Genomic DNA, 15,925 nt, shown 5'->3' on the forward strand with positions numbered 1-15,925 from the left:
GCTGGGGCATGGGTGTAACTTATTTGGAGTCACCAGTCAACTCTCTATGGCACTCTACAAACCTCTTTACAAATATTAACCTAATTGATCCTCTTAACAACTCTAAGAGACAGGTATTATTATTAAACCCATTCAATAGATGGTAAAGTTTGCCTGATATAGCTAGTTAGTATTTCTCTATTCTCATTCATATCCCTGTCCTGTGTTTTCTCTCTACAAGTAATGTGATCCTATTGGTGGTGGGGAGTTGTGATGAGAGAAGATGCCCAGTAGTCTTGGCAAGACCATGATGTCTCCCAATACACTGGCCTGGACTCTTCTGTCTTCTTCCTTCCGGGTGTCCCAGTTATAGAACACTTACACCTGTGGCTCTCACTCCCTGTGTGCTGCCTCGGCACAGCCACAATTGTGGGCAACCTAACCATCCTGGTCATTATTATCACTGAACCAGCCCTACACAAGCCCATGTACCTTTTCCTCTGCATGCTTCTGACCATCAACTTTGCTGCCTTCTTCCCTACAGTTCCCAAGCTACTGGCCGTCCTCTGGTGTGGAGCAGGACATATCTCTATCTCTGCCTGCCTGACACAGATGTTCTTCATTCATGTCTTCTGCATGATGGCATCCACCATGCTGCTGGCCAAGGCCTTTGATCGCTATGTGGCCATCTGCCACCCACTTTGCTATGCCACCATCCTCACTGACACCATCATTGCCCACACTGGGATGGTAGCTATGGTTCAGGGCTCCCTGCTCATGTTCCCAAGTCTCTTCCTTATTGGGCGTTTGAACTTCTGCCAAAGCCATGTGATCCCGCACACATACTGTGAGCACATGGCTGTGGTGAAGCTGGCCTGTGGAGACACCAAGCCTAACCGTGTGTATGGGCTGACAGCAGCTCTGTTGGTCATTGGGGTTGACTTGTTCTGTATTGGTCTCTCTTATGCCCTCATTGCACAAGCTGTCCTTCTTCTCTCATCCCATGAGGCTCAGACCAAAGCCCTTGGGACCTGTGGTTCCCATGTCTGTGTCATCCTCATCTCTTACACACCAGCTCTCTTCTCCTTTTTTACCCACTGCTTTGGCCATCGTGTTCCACTCCATATTCACATTCTTTTGGCCAATGTCTATTTACTCTTCCCACCTGCTCTTAACCCTGTGGCATACGGAGTTAAGACCAAGGAGATTGGGGAAAGGATTGTTAGGGTGTTTCAAAGGAGCCAGGCAAGACATCCAAGTGATCCAGGAATATAGAAAGGACTTAATCCAAAAGAAAAGAAGTTTTTCAAGATTAGGAAATCTTCAGGACTTCAGACTGAAAATAGGTTTTAATGGGGGGTGGGGGTGAGATATGTCCTCCAAAGAGCCTTCTAGATCATTCCCAAGAAAGATAAATCACAGAAGAGGTCAAGTCTCAGTAGTCTTCCTTTCTTTCCAGGGAAGTATAAGCATGGGAAGATTCTTCCAACCTAAGTAGTGCCCAGTCATGCAAACAATCAATGATGCCATGGGAAGTTTATGTCCTGCACCTAGTTTAGAAGCATCGCTGCATTTCATTAGCCATAGGGACTCCCATTACTTCTTGACCTTCAGTCAGTACTCCAAACATGAATTTCTAACCGCATTTTGGAGGCTTTAATTTCTGACCATCTGAAAGGAGCAGAAGACAGGACCATAGAGTCATATTTCAATAAATTAGAGCTATAAGGGACTTTTTTACATTTCCATAAACTTTATTTATTTCCAGCAGAAGAGCTTGAAGCCAATTTGTGTGAAAAGACTCACAAGTATCTATAATCTTAGCTGGTTTTAGAGCAAGGTTTTGAAAACCACAGCCCTCTAGTATAGCGCAATAGGATTTCTATGGAGGAAAGCACGACAGTGGTCAGGAAAAACCACTCATTTCTAAGTAAATTTAAGCTGTTTGTCCCACAGATATATTCCAATCCCCAGCCTCCATGGAGTCAACTGAAGTCCAAGTGGCCTTCAGTACCCCCTTTCTCAACAAGAGATTCCCAAATACTCTTACACATTTTTATAACTGGGAGGACCATCCAGAAGCCGTTGACTTCTGTCTCTTGAATCACAAGGAAAGGAGGGGCCTGTTGTTCTGAGTCTCTCAATCCCAGTTAATCTCATGTGATGGAAATTACAGATTTGAACACATGGATCCAGCAATGTCCAAAGACATTTCTACTATACATTTTTTTAATAGAACAAATAAATTCCTATTTTTACTTAAGCTATTTAGGACTTGGCATTTTTCCCTTGAAATCCAAATAATGTTTTATTGCAAATCTCTGGAAAATAGAAACTTTTGAGACCATCTCTCAATCAAGACTTCAGCCTTAACAGCAGAAATGTCCCTAGAGTCAAGCTGTCTCTCTCCTTTCTTGAACCACAGTGGATGAGAATTGGTTTGATCCCTGTTGATTGCCAAATGTCTTCATGTATCACAGAACCATTTTGATATCCCTTAATAGCAGAAGGGCCTCAGGGCACTGCTCTCAAACTTCAGAGTTCTCTAACTGCACTGGCTTTAAAAAGGTTTTAAAAGGCCCCATAGCTTTAAATACTCTTAATATTGATGGCTCAGAAATATATGCCTACAAGAAAGACATCCTTTTACTTCCTATTACTTGCCTTTCTCATAGGTATAGTAAATAAAACATGACAAAAACTGAACTTTTTTGGTCCAGACTCTTCCTGAGCTCAGTACATTTGTATTCTTTCAATTGTCTAGGCAGAAAAAAAAACAAAAACAAAAACAAAACCTTTGTGTCATCTTGATTCTTCTGTACCTGGCACAGCCCTTTCCGCGGGTTTTTCAGGTTGAAGACAGCGCTCTGGCTTGTAGCTGCTTGCAAATGTTTTTAGGAAAACATCAGAATAAAACAAAAAATTATTTGTGGGTTATAAAAGATTTAAAACAAAAGTTTAAGAATGGTTATGGTTAACTTATTACTCTCTTATAAAAGTGAAAGATCTAATTAGAGTTTTTTTAAATAAAATAATGCAATTGAGAAGGAAATTTGATTTTATTGTACCATGTAACCTATTTTTTAAGAAAAACTAAAATTATGCCTGATAACATTATACTGTTGTTTCATATGAGGGGGATCAGTAGTAGGGTATCTTATGGACAGTATATACATTGACAAATTTTTAGGAATTGTATATAGCTTCTGGAATATATATGTTATAACTTTTTACTATACAAAACTAACTAACAGAAGGTCAGAAAATCCCTCTTAGTTTGACAACACTTCTTATGCAATTTAAAATATATTATTTAGCATTTGATTTGAGAAAGCAAAATGTTAAAAGTTGTTAGGCATGTTGAATACCTGACCTGGTTAAATAGGATCACAGGTAACTGTGAAACAATACATGACTTTCTTCTTTAATTAAACTAACAATAAAAGATTTTAAGAGGAAATATATGAGATAACATGATGGTAAAAAAATACAAACCTGTTTTGTGTTTCTTTTTTCAAAAGTGAGAAGATTTTTCAAATAATTAAGGCCATGATAAAGTTAATATAAAGTACAAGAAGTTATTTTAATAAAAGATAGATTCTTCTTATTCAGAATAAAACCTTTGCAACCTTTTACTAAGAACAGATCAAATCCAAGAAAACTCTGTTATTTTAATAGAGAAAAAAAAAAACAAATTGAAGTTTCATATCAGTATACTATTTGATGCTAAAGCTCTTAAAAGTCTTATAGATACAATTATTAAATCTTACTTAACTTTGACCACAAGAAATAAAATTCATTTTCTGGAAATCTTCTATAACTATTTTTTTCCTACATTTTTTTTCATTCTCATTATTAAACAACCAGTTACTTTACTTTAGGATAAAATTATTCTTTTACCTTAATAAAAACATACCATGTATACCTTATATACTTAATTTACCAAAATGATGTTGGTGACTATCTTTGGGCTGACAGCTTACAAAATATAATTAGTGCCCAAATAAAACTTTTCAGAAAAATGACTCAATTTGTTTAAATGAAAATTTATATATACATATTTTCATTTTAAATATTATAAATATTTTCATTTTAATATTTATTAAATACAATGCAAGTTTATCAGTAAAACTGTATATGTTAAGGAAGAACATTTCTAAAAATGCATGCTTTTTTTTAAAAATTTAATGTTGATAACTCAGAAGACATAATTGTTTCCTTTCAAATTAATAATATTAATTGAGTAGATAAATAGGAGACTTACAGCTTAAAATTTTTAGCCATAAGTCAAAATAAACACTCAGAAATACAGAAAGGCAAAACACAGAGATATAATACTCACTAGTTTTCAAGAGCTGTCTTTTTGTCTTTGTGCTACTTCATATATTCTTTAAATTTTTATTCAGGTTTTTTTGTGTGTTTTTGGTAAAGAGTTTATTCAAGGATCATCATGTCTGTTCTAAGATTTTGAATATTAAAGAATGCACCTAATTTCTTATTGGGATGTGGAAAATTTTTTTTTTACTAGCACTTTTTAAAATGTGTAATTTCTGTTTAAATTAAAACTTTCCCACTGTGGATAGAGCAACTAAAAGCTATTTTTAGTTTAACACTTTTTTTAAGAAAGCACATGAGCAATGAGGGAGTATAGGAACATAGTTTATGTATCATATGGAAGTTAAGTTGGTATGAAAGAAAAACAAGATTGTTAAAGATTTAAGATGCTAAATTTAAGCCCCATGGTAAACACAAAGAAACTATCAGAGAATATGACCATAGAGATGAAAAGTAGAGTAGGGGTTCCGAGAAGTGGGGGAAGGGGCAATGGGGAGTTAAGAAATGAGTGTAGGGTTTCTGTTTGGGGTGAAGGGAAACTTCTAGAAAGGGATGGTGGGAAGGTGATACCATTGCAACATTCTAAATGTGATTAATCCCAGTAATGGAATGCTAGGGAGTGGGTGGAATGGGAAGATTTAGGCTATACATATGTTTCCACAATTGGAAAAAAAAAAAAGACAGTCTAAATAGATGAAATTTAAATGCCGAGGATGATCCTGGATGGGATCTGAGGATGGAGGAGAGGAGGCTAAAAGGGACACAGAAGGGACTTAAGCAAAAAAAAAAAAAAAAAAAAGAAAGGAAATATAGATAGAATGTAAGCTTTGTATCAAGGTTGAATTTCTTGAACTTCTTAGCTGCATTTAAAGGGATTGCATAAAAGAATGTTCTTGTTCATGGGAAATGTATATGTGAATTATATTGTTCTTTCAAGGGTGTGTGCAGCTTGCTCTCATATGTTCAGAAGATGATGGATGAAGGGAGGGAAAGAGGGAGGGAAGGAAAGAAAGAAAGAAATGGTGGTGTGACAGGATGTTAAAGGTGGTGGATCGGGGTATCGGGGTAGGGGGGTTCGGGTATGCTGCAGTTCTATGTATGGGGTTTGTACTGTTTTTGCAACTGTTCCTGTAAGTTTGAATTTATCTCAAAATAAAATTTCTTATAAAAAAAAAAAAGCATGGAATCCATTTCATTAGGCTTATTGTTTTTCATTATTCCTTTTGATGAATCCAAACAAGAGCAATTTGTCATCACATTGCTCAGAATGCAATATAAATTTGCAATCTTACTCCAGGACTGCTCTGGATTCTTCTGCCTTTTATCATAATCTAGTAGGTATAATGCCAGATAGACTTCCCTTTTTTATGTTTCATTTATGCATGATATTCTGAGAGTAGCCCATTCATGAAACTAAGCACAAGGTATATCAGAGAAGTTGGTACTGTTGATAACACTGCATGGACAGAACGTAAATCCAAAGCGACTTCAAGGGTTAACTCAGACAGTAAAATTCCCCTGAATACCACACATGGGTGGAACCAAAAATAAACCTAGTGTGGTAAGAAAAAAATTGCTACATTCAGAAATGACTATAAGCAAGACAAGATCAACAGTGAACAGGTATATTTAGTTTCTGGAAGCAACCTATTCCTACCTAATCCAATGATGACTTCTAAATATCAAGTAACAAAGAAAGTTGCCCAATTTCGGTGGCTTTAGAACAACAGGAACACTCCTTGTTCTACCACAGAATGCTCAGATGGCTCTGCTTTTAGGACATGGAATTAGTTCAGACTCCTTTGACTCACATGTTAAAGACCCATTGGAAAATGATGATTGGAATTCAGCGGCCCTGGGGTGGCAGCTCAAAATAGGCTTTGAGCTTTTTGAGCTGCAAATGGGCGAATAAAGACTTTGTTAGAAAAACATCGCTGAAGGTTTGACCATGATCTGCCATTCATTTTATAAAGAGACTATCCTTTATTGGTGTGGACCCACCATGAATATTCCAGACAAATCAGGGAAACACTTGAAATGTAAACAATATAGACAAACGAGTCAAAAGGAATAGATTCAAATGTTAGTTTCTGATGAATGAAGGAAGACTCCTGTAACTATGTTGCCCATAAATGGTACTAAGAAATATGAAAGTTGGGCTCCAGTTTATGTTGACTAAGGTAATGCAGAAATACTTATGCTGAAGCTTATGTTGAAAAACAAAGTAAATTCTATATGCAAATTGTAACACTACAGTCATGAATGTCAATGGATATAGTAAGTGGTGGTAATCTGTTCAAACATGGATATGAAAACAGTAAAAGAAGTGGGAAAATCTGCCGTGGACAATGAACTGTATGCAATATATATGGCTATTGATAAGGCTATCATAAAACAATAGAGACAAGTGTACGTCTCCATACTCTTCGGCAGTAGTCATGAGTGACATCAAATGAGTTGAACTCTGGGCCCCAAAAGAAGACTAGACTGTAAAAGGAGAGATCATTTGGACAATTAATAGAACTTAAAGAACACAAACACCATCAGGGACAAACTTTGGGAGAGAAATAGTGACAAAGCTTTTTTCAGAAATATTAATGTAATTTTAGAGGGACAGTCATTTAAATCACCCAGGTGAACAGCACTTCCTTTTTTTGTTTTTTAATTCAATTTTATTGAGATGTATTCATGTACCATGAAGTCATACAAAGTGTACATTCAGTTGTTCAGAGTACCCTTACATAGTTGTGCATTCATCACCAAAATTAATTTTTGAACATTTTCATTACCACACACAAAAATAATAAGAATAAAAACTAAAGTGAAAAAGACCAATTAAAGTAAAAAAGAACACTGGGTGCCTTTTTTTTTTTTATTTTGCCCCCATTTTTCTGCTCATCCATCCATACACTGGACAAAGGGGAGTATGGTCCATATGGCTTTCCCAATCACATTGTCACCCCTAATAAGCTACATTTTTATACAATCATCTTCAAGATTCAAGGGTTCTGGGTTGTAGTTTGATAGTTTCAGGTATTTACTGCTAGCTATTCCAATTCATTAGAACCTAAAAAGGGTTGTCTATATTGCGCGTAAGAGTGCCCACCAGAGTGACCTCTCAGCTCCTTTTGGAATCTCTCTGCCACTGAAGCTTATTTCATTTCCTTTCACATCACCCTTTTGGTCAAAATGATGTTCTCCATCCCACGATGCCTGGTCTAGATTCCTCCCCGGGAGTCATATTCCACGTTGCCAGGGAGATTCACTCTCCTGGTGTCAGATCCTACTTAGGGGGGAGGGCAGTGATTTCACCTTTCAAGTTGGCTTAGCTAGAGAGAGAGGGCCACATCTGAACAACAAAGAAGCATTCGGGAGGAGGCTATTAGGCACAATTATAGGGAGGCCTAGCCACTCCTTTTCAGCAACAGTCTTCCCAAGGGCAAGTCCCATGGTAGAGGGCTCAGCCCATCAAACCACCAGTCCCCTATGTTTGTGAGCACATCAGCAACCATAGAGGTGGGGAAGCCCAACACCCCTGAATTCTCCACCACCTCCTCAGGGGGGGTCTAAACAGCACTTCCTTTTATGATTGGTTAACAATTAACAGTGACCTTGTAGAAAATTAAAAATGTGTGAAATAATGTCCCATGTGTCATTCGTGACAGGAAGCAAGCCTAAGCTCCCTGGGGAAAAGGCCAATGGTTTGTAGCAAGTGAACTTTACACTCCCATGACCTAAAAAATCCCTCTACACATGCATTTTGATAAAAGTTGGCATCTACTCTGGATATGGAGTAGCTTTCTCTGACTTCAGAGTTATGGGGCATTACATCATAAAGACTTACAGACTGCCATTATCAATATTTTTATTATCTCCAACTGCTTTAGTGATGGTTATGAAAATGAATATGTACATGAATATTATTACCTGCAAGCCGCTGGTATTGTTAAACTAAAGATTAAGTTATAGAACATGAAAGGGCAATGGCCCTGGAAATTTTTATTGTTTTAACTGAACAAAAAGATAATAGTAGTAGGCTCATGGATTGAATGAGCCAAGGGGGCAAATGCACAGTGCATTTCACATCTTCTAAGAGAACCCTGGTTTAAATCGGTCATATCCATCCATACTATTCAGCACTAGGTTGGATGTCCCTTTCCCCATCTGGATGGATAGTATTTACAGATCAGAGGAAGATTCCTCTCAACTCATATGTATGCATGCCACTAATGGTATGACCACAATTATTTACCAAATCCAATTTGAGTCTGCAAAATATTTGGGTTTAATAGGAGGAGTAATTAACTCTGATTATCAATAAGTGTTTTTGCTATTGACCAAATTAAGCGCTACCACACTTTAATGGGGAAGAGACAGCAAATGAGCACAATTTTTTTTTTGTTTTTCAGCCTATGCCCCGTTCATGCTCTGATACTCAGGACAAGAAAGAGAAAATAGAGAGCACATGATTAAATTCATGGATATAAAAGGGAGAAAATGTAAAACCAGGGAAAATTTAGGCCAATGCATCAGTATATATTTGTTGGGCACTGGGTCATGAGGATGATATTTCAGAAGTAACTCCCAAATATAATCTTAGATATAGAGAAGGATGTGCTATGTAATGGGGCAATTGTCATTTTATTAAACATTTAATTTCTCAATATTGTAATACACTGCAGATTTCTTTACTCTGATCTCTTAGTCTTCTCTCCTGGGGCAGAAAACTCATTCCTCACTTCGGTAGACAGTGCATTGGGACTCTTCACAGACTCACCTTTCATTAACGTATCTTGTCGGCAGGTCTGCAGAACATTCCTGTTTTTATTCCTTTAGCCTTAATTCACTGTATTTCCTGCACACAAACCACTTTGTGTTTATGGATAATAAAATACATGTGAATGAAACCTTAATGGGTAGATTGAAATCACCTTATATTGTTGGTAGATTGTATCAGAAAATTAATGTACATTGAGTTATTGCTATTTGGTGTTTGTTGGGAAGGGAAAGTATGAAAGTTATAAATTCCTCCTGTTTAAATTATCACCCTACATTCTATTAGGTAGAAGTCGTTAATGCTGGTAAACTGGATGCAATACCAACAGGATTATTCTGTGTTTGTGGACTTTCTGCTAAGTCTACTAACCAGAAGGCCCAGGGTGGTGGTGTCTTGCTGATATATTCTGGTGAGCGTATGCTCTATTCTGCTATTGATACACTGTGTGAAGTGGGAAACATGTGGCCCCAGTATCCTTTTAAATGTAGCTCCTATGTCTTTTTTACTTTTGCTATTTTTATTATGGAACTTATCTCCATTCCTGGAATGCTATATTCTCCATAGTCTATCAGCATACTATATGTTTATTATCTGCATCATTGAATAGACTTCTTGGGTTATTGTATTGCTAAATCAGGAACTAAAAATGTTAGAAGAATACTATGGACTAACTTGTAATTAAAATGGGTCACCAGGTAAATATTTCCAGCACATGTGCGATTACCACCTAATTGAATCCTCTAGAACAGGAAGATTTGGAACTAAATGAGTAACAATATTATATAATTGCATCTGCAACAGTACTTGAAGCTTAATTATTAGAGTGGTAATTCAACTATTAATAGTCAGAACACTCATACTCTGTACTTGTACCCATGGGATTTTATTTATGGCATTGAGGACTTCCTATTAAGCATCACGCAATAACTGAAATTCCAGGGTACAGTGTAGTGGGAGAAGAGCAACCTACTTGCAGTGGGGAAGCCTGGTTACAGTTCAATTCATTTGTCCTTTACACACATATCCATTCTTTAAGCTACTCGTTGCTTATGATAGAGGGCACATAAATTAAAAAAAACTTATAGTATCTAATGACTTTGGAAGAAGTTGTCCAACTCATACACCTATATTTGGAAGACATCAAAAATCTGTATAATAGTTTCTCTCCTCCTCTCTGCTCTACAGATAGCTGCATCTTTTCATGCATTGCCGGCCACATCCCTGGGACATGATGAAAGTTGAAATAAATGGATTTGACTAGTATAAACTCCAGCAAAATGTAGGCTGCTGCCATCAATGACCCCTTCATTGACCTCAAGTACATGGTGCATGTAATGCACTATGATTCCACCCATGGCATGTGCAAATTCAAAGGCACTGTCAAAGCTGAGAACTGGAAGTTTGTCTTCAGTGGGTATCCCATTACTGTCTTACAGGAGCCAACATCAAATGTGATGATGCTGGTGCTGAATATGTTGTGGAGTCCACTGGTGTCTTCATGACACTGGACAAGGCTAAGACTCTCTTAAAGAGTGGCATCAAAAGAGTTATCATCTCTGCCCCTTCAGCTGATGCCCCTAGGTTTGTGATGGGTATGAACCGTAAGAAGTATGTGCCAATTTGTATATATTATGCCCCCCAGAAAAAGCAATATTCTTTAACGCAGTCATGTGGGGCCAGACATATTAGTGTTGATTAGGTTGGAATCTTTTTATTGAGTGTTTCCATGGAGATGTGACTCAATCAACTGTGGGTGAAATATTTGGTTAAATTATTTCCATGGAGATATGGACCCCACCCATTCAGGGTGGATCTTAATTTTATCACTGGAGTCCTATAAAAGAGCTCACAAACAGAAGGAGCTCAGAGCAGCTGAGAGGAACATTTTGGAGGGCAGCTGAGAGAGACTTTTGGAGAGATACTGGCTGACACTTGGAGATGCTAGGAGCTGCAGACAAAGATGTTTGGAGATGTTAAGCTAAGAGACGAAGCAGAGTTTGACCCACACTATGCTAAGATAGGAACCCCAGGCACTTAGAGAGAAACATTCTGGGAGAAAGAACCAACAACACACAGGAACTGAGGAGAGGAGCTGAAACACAACTTGGGGTCAGCAAACACCAGCCATGTGCCTTCTCAGCTAACAGAGGTTTTCTGGATATCATTGGCCATCCTTCAGTGAAAGTTTTCTCTTGTTGATACCTTAGTTCAGATACTTATGGCTATAGAACTGTAAATTTGTAACCAAATTAATCCCCTTTTTAAAAGCCAACCCATTTCTGGCGTTTTTCGTAATGGCAGCATTAGCAAACTGGAACAAAGATAACAACTACCTCAAGATCATCAGCAATGCTTCCTGCACCACTAACTGCCAGATCCCCTGGCCAAGGTCATCCATGACAACTTTGGTGTTGTCGAGGGACTCATGACTGCTGGCCATGCCATTGCTGCAACCTAGAAGACTGTGGATGGTCCCTCCAGGAAAATGTGATGTGATGGCCATGGGACTACTCAGAACATCATCCTTGTCTCTACCAGTACTGCCAACGTGGTGGGCAAGTTCCTCCCAGAGCTGAAAGGAAAGCTCACTGAATTGGCCTTCTGCATTCCCACCCCCAATGTGTCCATTGTGGATCTGACCTGCCATCTGGAGAAAGAAGCCAAATACAATGACATCAAGAAGGTAATGAAGGTAGTGAAGTCAGAAGGCCCCTAAAGGGCATCCTGAGCTACACTGAGGAGCAGGTTGTCTCCTGCAACTTTAACTGTGACATCCACTCTTCCATTTTTGATGCTGTGGCTGGCATTGCTCTCAGCAATCACTTTGTCAATCTTATTTTCTGGTTTGACAATGAATTTGGTTACAGCTACAGGGTGGTGGACCTTATGGCCTACATGGCCTCCAAGGAGTAAGAGCCCTTCTAGAACACCAGCCCAAGTAGCAGCATAAGAGTAAGAAAGATGCAGGCAGCTGCTGGGAAGTCCAAGCCCAGCTTGGTCCCCCAATGCTGAAAATTGTTTGTTTTGAGAATTGTGCGTGTTTGTTTTTTGTATAGTGTTATTTTCCTTGGCTCACTCTCCGAAAGTAGAATTACTTGTCCAGAAAATACAATCTTTACTTATCTTTTCCCCCTGTTCCAGTTTTCTAAGGCCGCTTAATACAAAACACTAGAAATGAATTGGCTTTCACAAAGGGGATTTATTAGGTTACAAATTTATAGTTCTCAGGGCATAGGCGTCCAACCTAAGGCATCAACAATGGGATACCTTCACTGAAGAAAGGCCAATGGTGTCCAGAACACCTCTGTCATCTGGGAAGGCATGTGGCTGCTGTCTGCAGGTCCTTTGCTCCTGGGACATTTCTCCAAAATATCTCTTGGCTTCTGTCTTAGTGCTTCTCTCCCAGCTCCTGTGCATCCATGCTTCCTTCTCCTAGGGTGTTTCTTTCTAAGCATCTGGGGGTCCTCTCTTAGCTTCTTCAGGGCAAACTCTGGGCAGCATATCTTAGTTTAGCATTTCCAAGCCTCTTTCAGTCTGCATGTCCAAGCATCTGGGTCTGTGTCAGTGCCTGAGCTCTCTTAAGGAACTCCAGCAAACTAATCAAGACCCACCTTGGATAGGTGGGGACACACTTCTAATCAAAGAGTCTCACCCACAGTTGGGTGGGTCACATCTCCATGGAAACAACCTAATCAAAAGATCCCACCCACAATAGGTCTGCCCCCACAAGACTGCATTAAAGAACTTCACTTTTTCTGGGGTACATAATAGATTCAAACCAGCACACACACACCCAAAATTTTTTTCTGATTAGTAGATATTCTTGTTCTTACTGTTTTTTTTTTAAATAGTTTTTCTTGTCTTAAAATGGCAACAGTTTTTAGGAACATATATCCTGAGGCCACAGGCTGGTTTCTCTTAGGGTTGCTATTAACCCACCCATGTCTACTGACTTTCATATTAGTTATGCAAGAAGGCCTAGGTCAGAGATTGGCAAATGATAGACAGGCTTGCAGTCTGTTTCTATACATCCTTCCAGCTAAGAATGTTTTTTACATTTTTTACAAGATTGCAAAGTCAACAAAACAAAGACTAATATGTGACAGAGACAGTAAAATATTTACTATCTTGACCTTTACAATAAAGTTTGTTGACTCCCAATTTATGTTGGTGAGAATTGGTAACTGGTTTGGGATCCCTCAGCAATTTGTAGGTGATGTCTGATTTCCCTGATCACTTATTTTTTTAATTAAATTCAGTTTTATTGAGATATAGTCACACACCATGCAATCATCCATGGTATACAATCAATTGCTCACAGTACCATCATATAGTTGTGCATTCATCACCCCAATCTATTTTTCAACATTTTTCCTTATACCAGAAAGAATAAGAATAAGAATAAAAAAGTTAAAAAGAACACCCAAATCATCTCCTCCATCCCACCCTATTTTTCATTCAGTTTTTGTCCCCATTTTTCTACTCATCCATCCATACACTGGATAAAGGGACTATGATCCACAAGTCTTTTGCAATCACACTGTCACCCCTTGTAAGCTACATTGTTATACAATCATCTTCAAGAGTCAAGGCTACTGGGTTGCAGTTTGATAGTTTCAGGTGTTTACTTCTAGCTATTCCAATACACTAAAACCTAAGAAGGGTTATCTATATAGTGAGTAAGAATGCCCACCAGAGTGATCTCTTGACTCCATTTGAAATTTCAGCCACTGAAACTTTATTTCATTTCATTTCGCATCCCCCTTTTGGTCACGAAGATGTTCTCAATCCCACAATGCCAGGTCCAGATTCATCCCTGGGAGTCATCCTTTGTTGCCAGGGAGATTTACACCCCTGGGAGTCAGGTTCCATGTAGGGGGGAGGGCAGTGAGTTCATCTGCTGAGTTGACTTAACTAGAGAGAGAGAGAGGGCCACATCTGAGCAACAAAGAGGTACTCAGGGGGGAGACTCTTGGGCACAATTATAAGCAGGTTTAGCCTCCTTTTCAGTAATGAGTTCCATAAAGGCAAGTCCCAAGATAGAGGGCTCAGCATGTCAAGCCGTCAGTCCTCAATGTTTGTGAGAACATCAGCAGCAATCCAGGTGAGGAAGCCCAACTCGTCTGCATCTTCCCCCAGATCCTCAGGGGCACCTTGCCTGTATATTTTTATTCTCTGCCCAAATTACTTTGGGATGTGTTGCTATTTCACTCTAACCTATACAAACCTACGATATCTCACTTCCTATTCAAAGTTCCATGCAATTATGGTGTTTGAACAAACTGACTGTAGAAATTATATTGTTAGGAAATATAGAACCTGCACCAAATAAACATCTCTTCCCGTGGTCTCTCATGGATCCCTGATCACTTTTAATCCTCCTTCTTTGAGTATTGGGCATAACTGTGGGCGTCCTCGTTGCCGGACTAATCCAGCCATTCATCAAGTTGTCTTAACTGTTTGAACTGGACATGCCTTTAGCGTCTCTGTATGTGGAGTTGATGATGGTTTGCAAATATGAGTTTTGCCATTTCCTGCTGATCCCCAATCTGAGTTTCCCTCAGTAGTAGTGTTTGGCAAAATTGTAGTATAATATCATAATCAAAATATTGATGTTGATACAATCTACCAACTAATATTATTCAGGTTTCCCCAATTTTACACATACACATTCATTTATGCTTATGTAGGTGTTTGTGTGTGCATGTCTGTGTTGCATTAATTTTTGTACAATTCTGGTAACAAATTGGGTCATGTGTCATGTTATTTAATTTTTAAATGGTTTGTAGAATCACCAGTAAAGCCACTTGGGCCTGAAATTTTCTTTGTGGGAAAGTTAGTGATACAAAATAGATTTCTTAAATACATGTAAGAGTGTTCAGATTCTCCATTTTTTTTTTTGTTTTTCAACACTATTGTAAAGAAATCTGTAAATTAAATTTTCCAATTATTTGCTACTTATTCATAAAATATAATTGATTTTTAGAATCATCTTTGAGTCTTTGACCTTGTTTAATTCACTTATTAATTCCAATAGTTGTCCTCTAATTTGCTCAGATTTTCTACAGAAACTGTACTGTACTGTCATCTGATTATCCAGACAGTATTATTTCTTCTTTTCCAATATATATTTCTTTTTTTAAAACAATAGGCTGTGTTTTTTAGGTTTAAAGAAAAATTGCACAGAATGTACAAAAAGTTCGCATATATCCCTTCTCTCTCTACAGTTTCTCTTATTATGTCTTGTGTTACTGCGGTACGTTTGCTCCAAGTGATGAACCAATGTTCATACATTACTATTAACTAAAGCCCATGGTTTATATTAGAGTTCACTCTTTGTGTCGCATGGTGCTTTGCATATTTTCATGTATCCACCGTTAAAGTATCATCCAGAATAGTTTCACTGCCCTAAAAATGCTCTGTGTTCCACCTATTCATCCCTCCCCATCTTCCCCTGAAGCCCTGACAACCCCTGGTCTTTTTACTGCTTGTTCAAGAATGTCATATACTTGGAATCATACAGATGTAATCTCTTCAGACTGGCTTCTTTCTCTTAGCAATATGTATTTACATTCCTGCATGTTTTTTCATGACTTGATAATTTATTTTTATTGCTGAATAATATTCCATTGTATGGTTGTACCAGTTTATTTATAAATTCACCTATTAAAGGGCATTTTGGTTGCTCCCAAATTTTGAGAAACATGAATAAAACTGCCCTTAATCCATATGCATATTCTTCTGTGGACATAGGTTTTCAAATCATTTGGGTAAATATCTAGGAGCGCGATTACTGGATTACATGTTAAGCCTATGTTTAACTTGGCAAACTTC

General features: G+C 38.1%; 1 protein-coding gene and 1 pseudogene across 1 annotated transcript; both read left to right on the forward strand.

The window, feature by feature from the left end:
- The first annotated feature begins 262 nt into the window (after positions 1-262).
- LOC119537034 (putative olfactory receptor 52P1) lies at positions 263-1,254 on the forward strand. The gene is given in 2 exon segments (XM_037839664.1): positions 263-299; positions 302-1,254. Coding segments are annotated over 2 exon segments (990 nt in total).
- An 8,135-nt stretch (positions 1,255-9,389) lies between these two features.
- On the forward strand, positions 9,390-12,004 carry LOC119537035 (annotated as a pseudogene).
- Positions 12,005-15,925: the final 3,921 nt, after the last annotated feature.

This window comes from Choloepus didactylus, chromosome 6 (genome assembly GCF_015220235.1).
Source record: "Choloepus didactylus isolate mChoDid1 chromosome 6, mChoDid1.pri, whole genome shotgun sequence".
In the NCBI taxonomy this organism is placed as follows: Eukaryota; Metazoa; Chordata; class Mammalia; order Pilosa; family Megalonychidae; genus Choloepus; species Choloepus didactylus.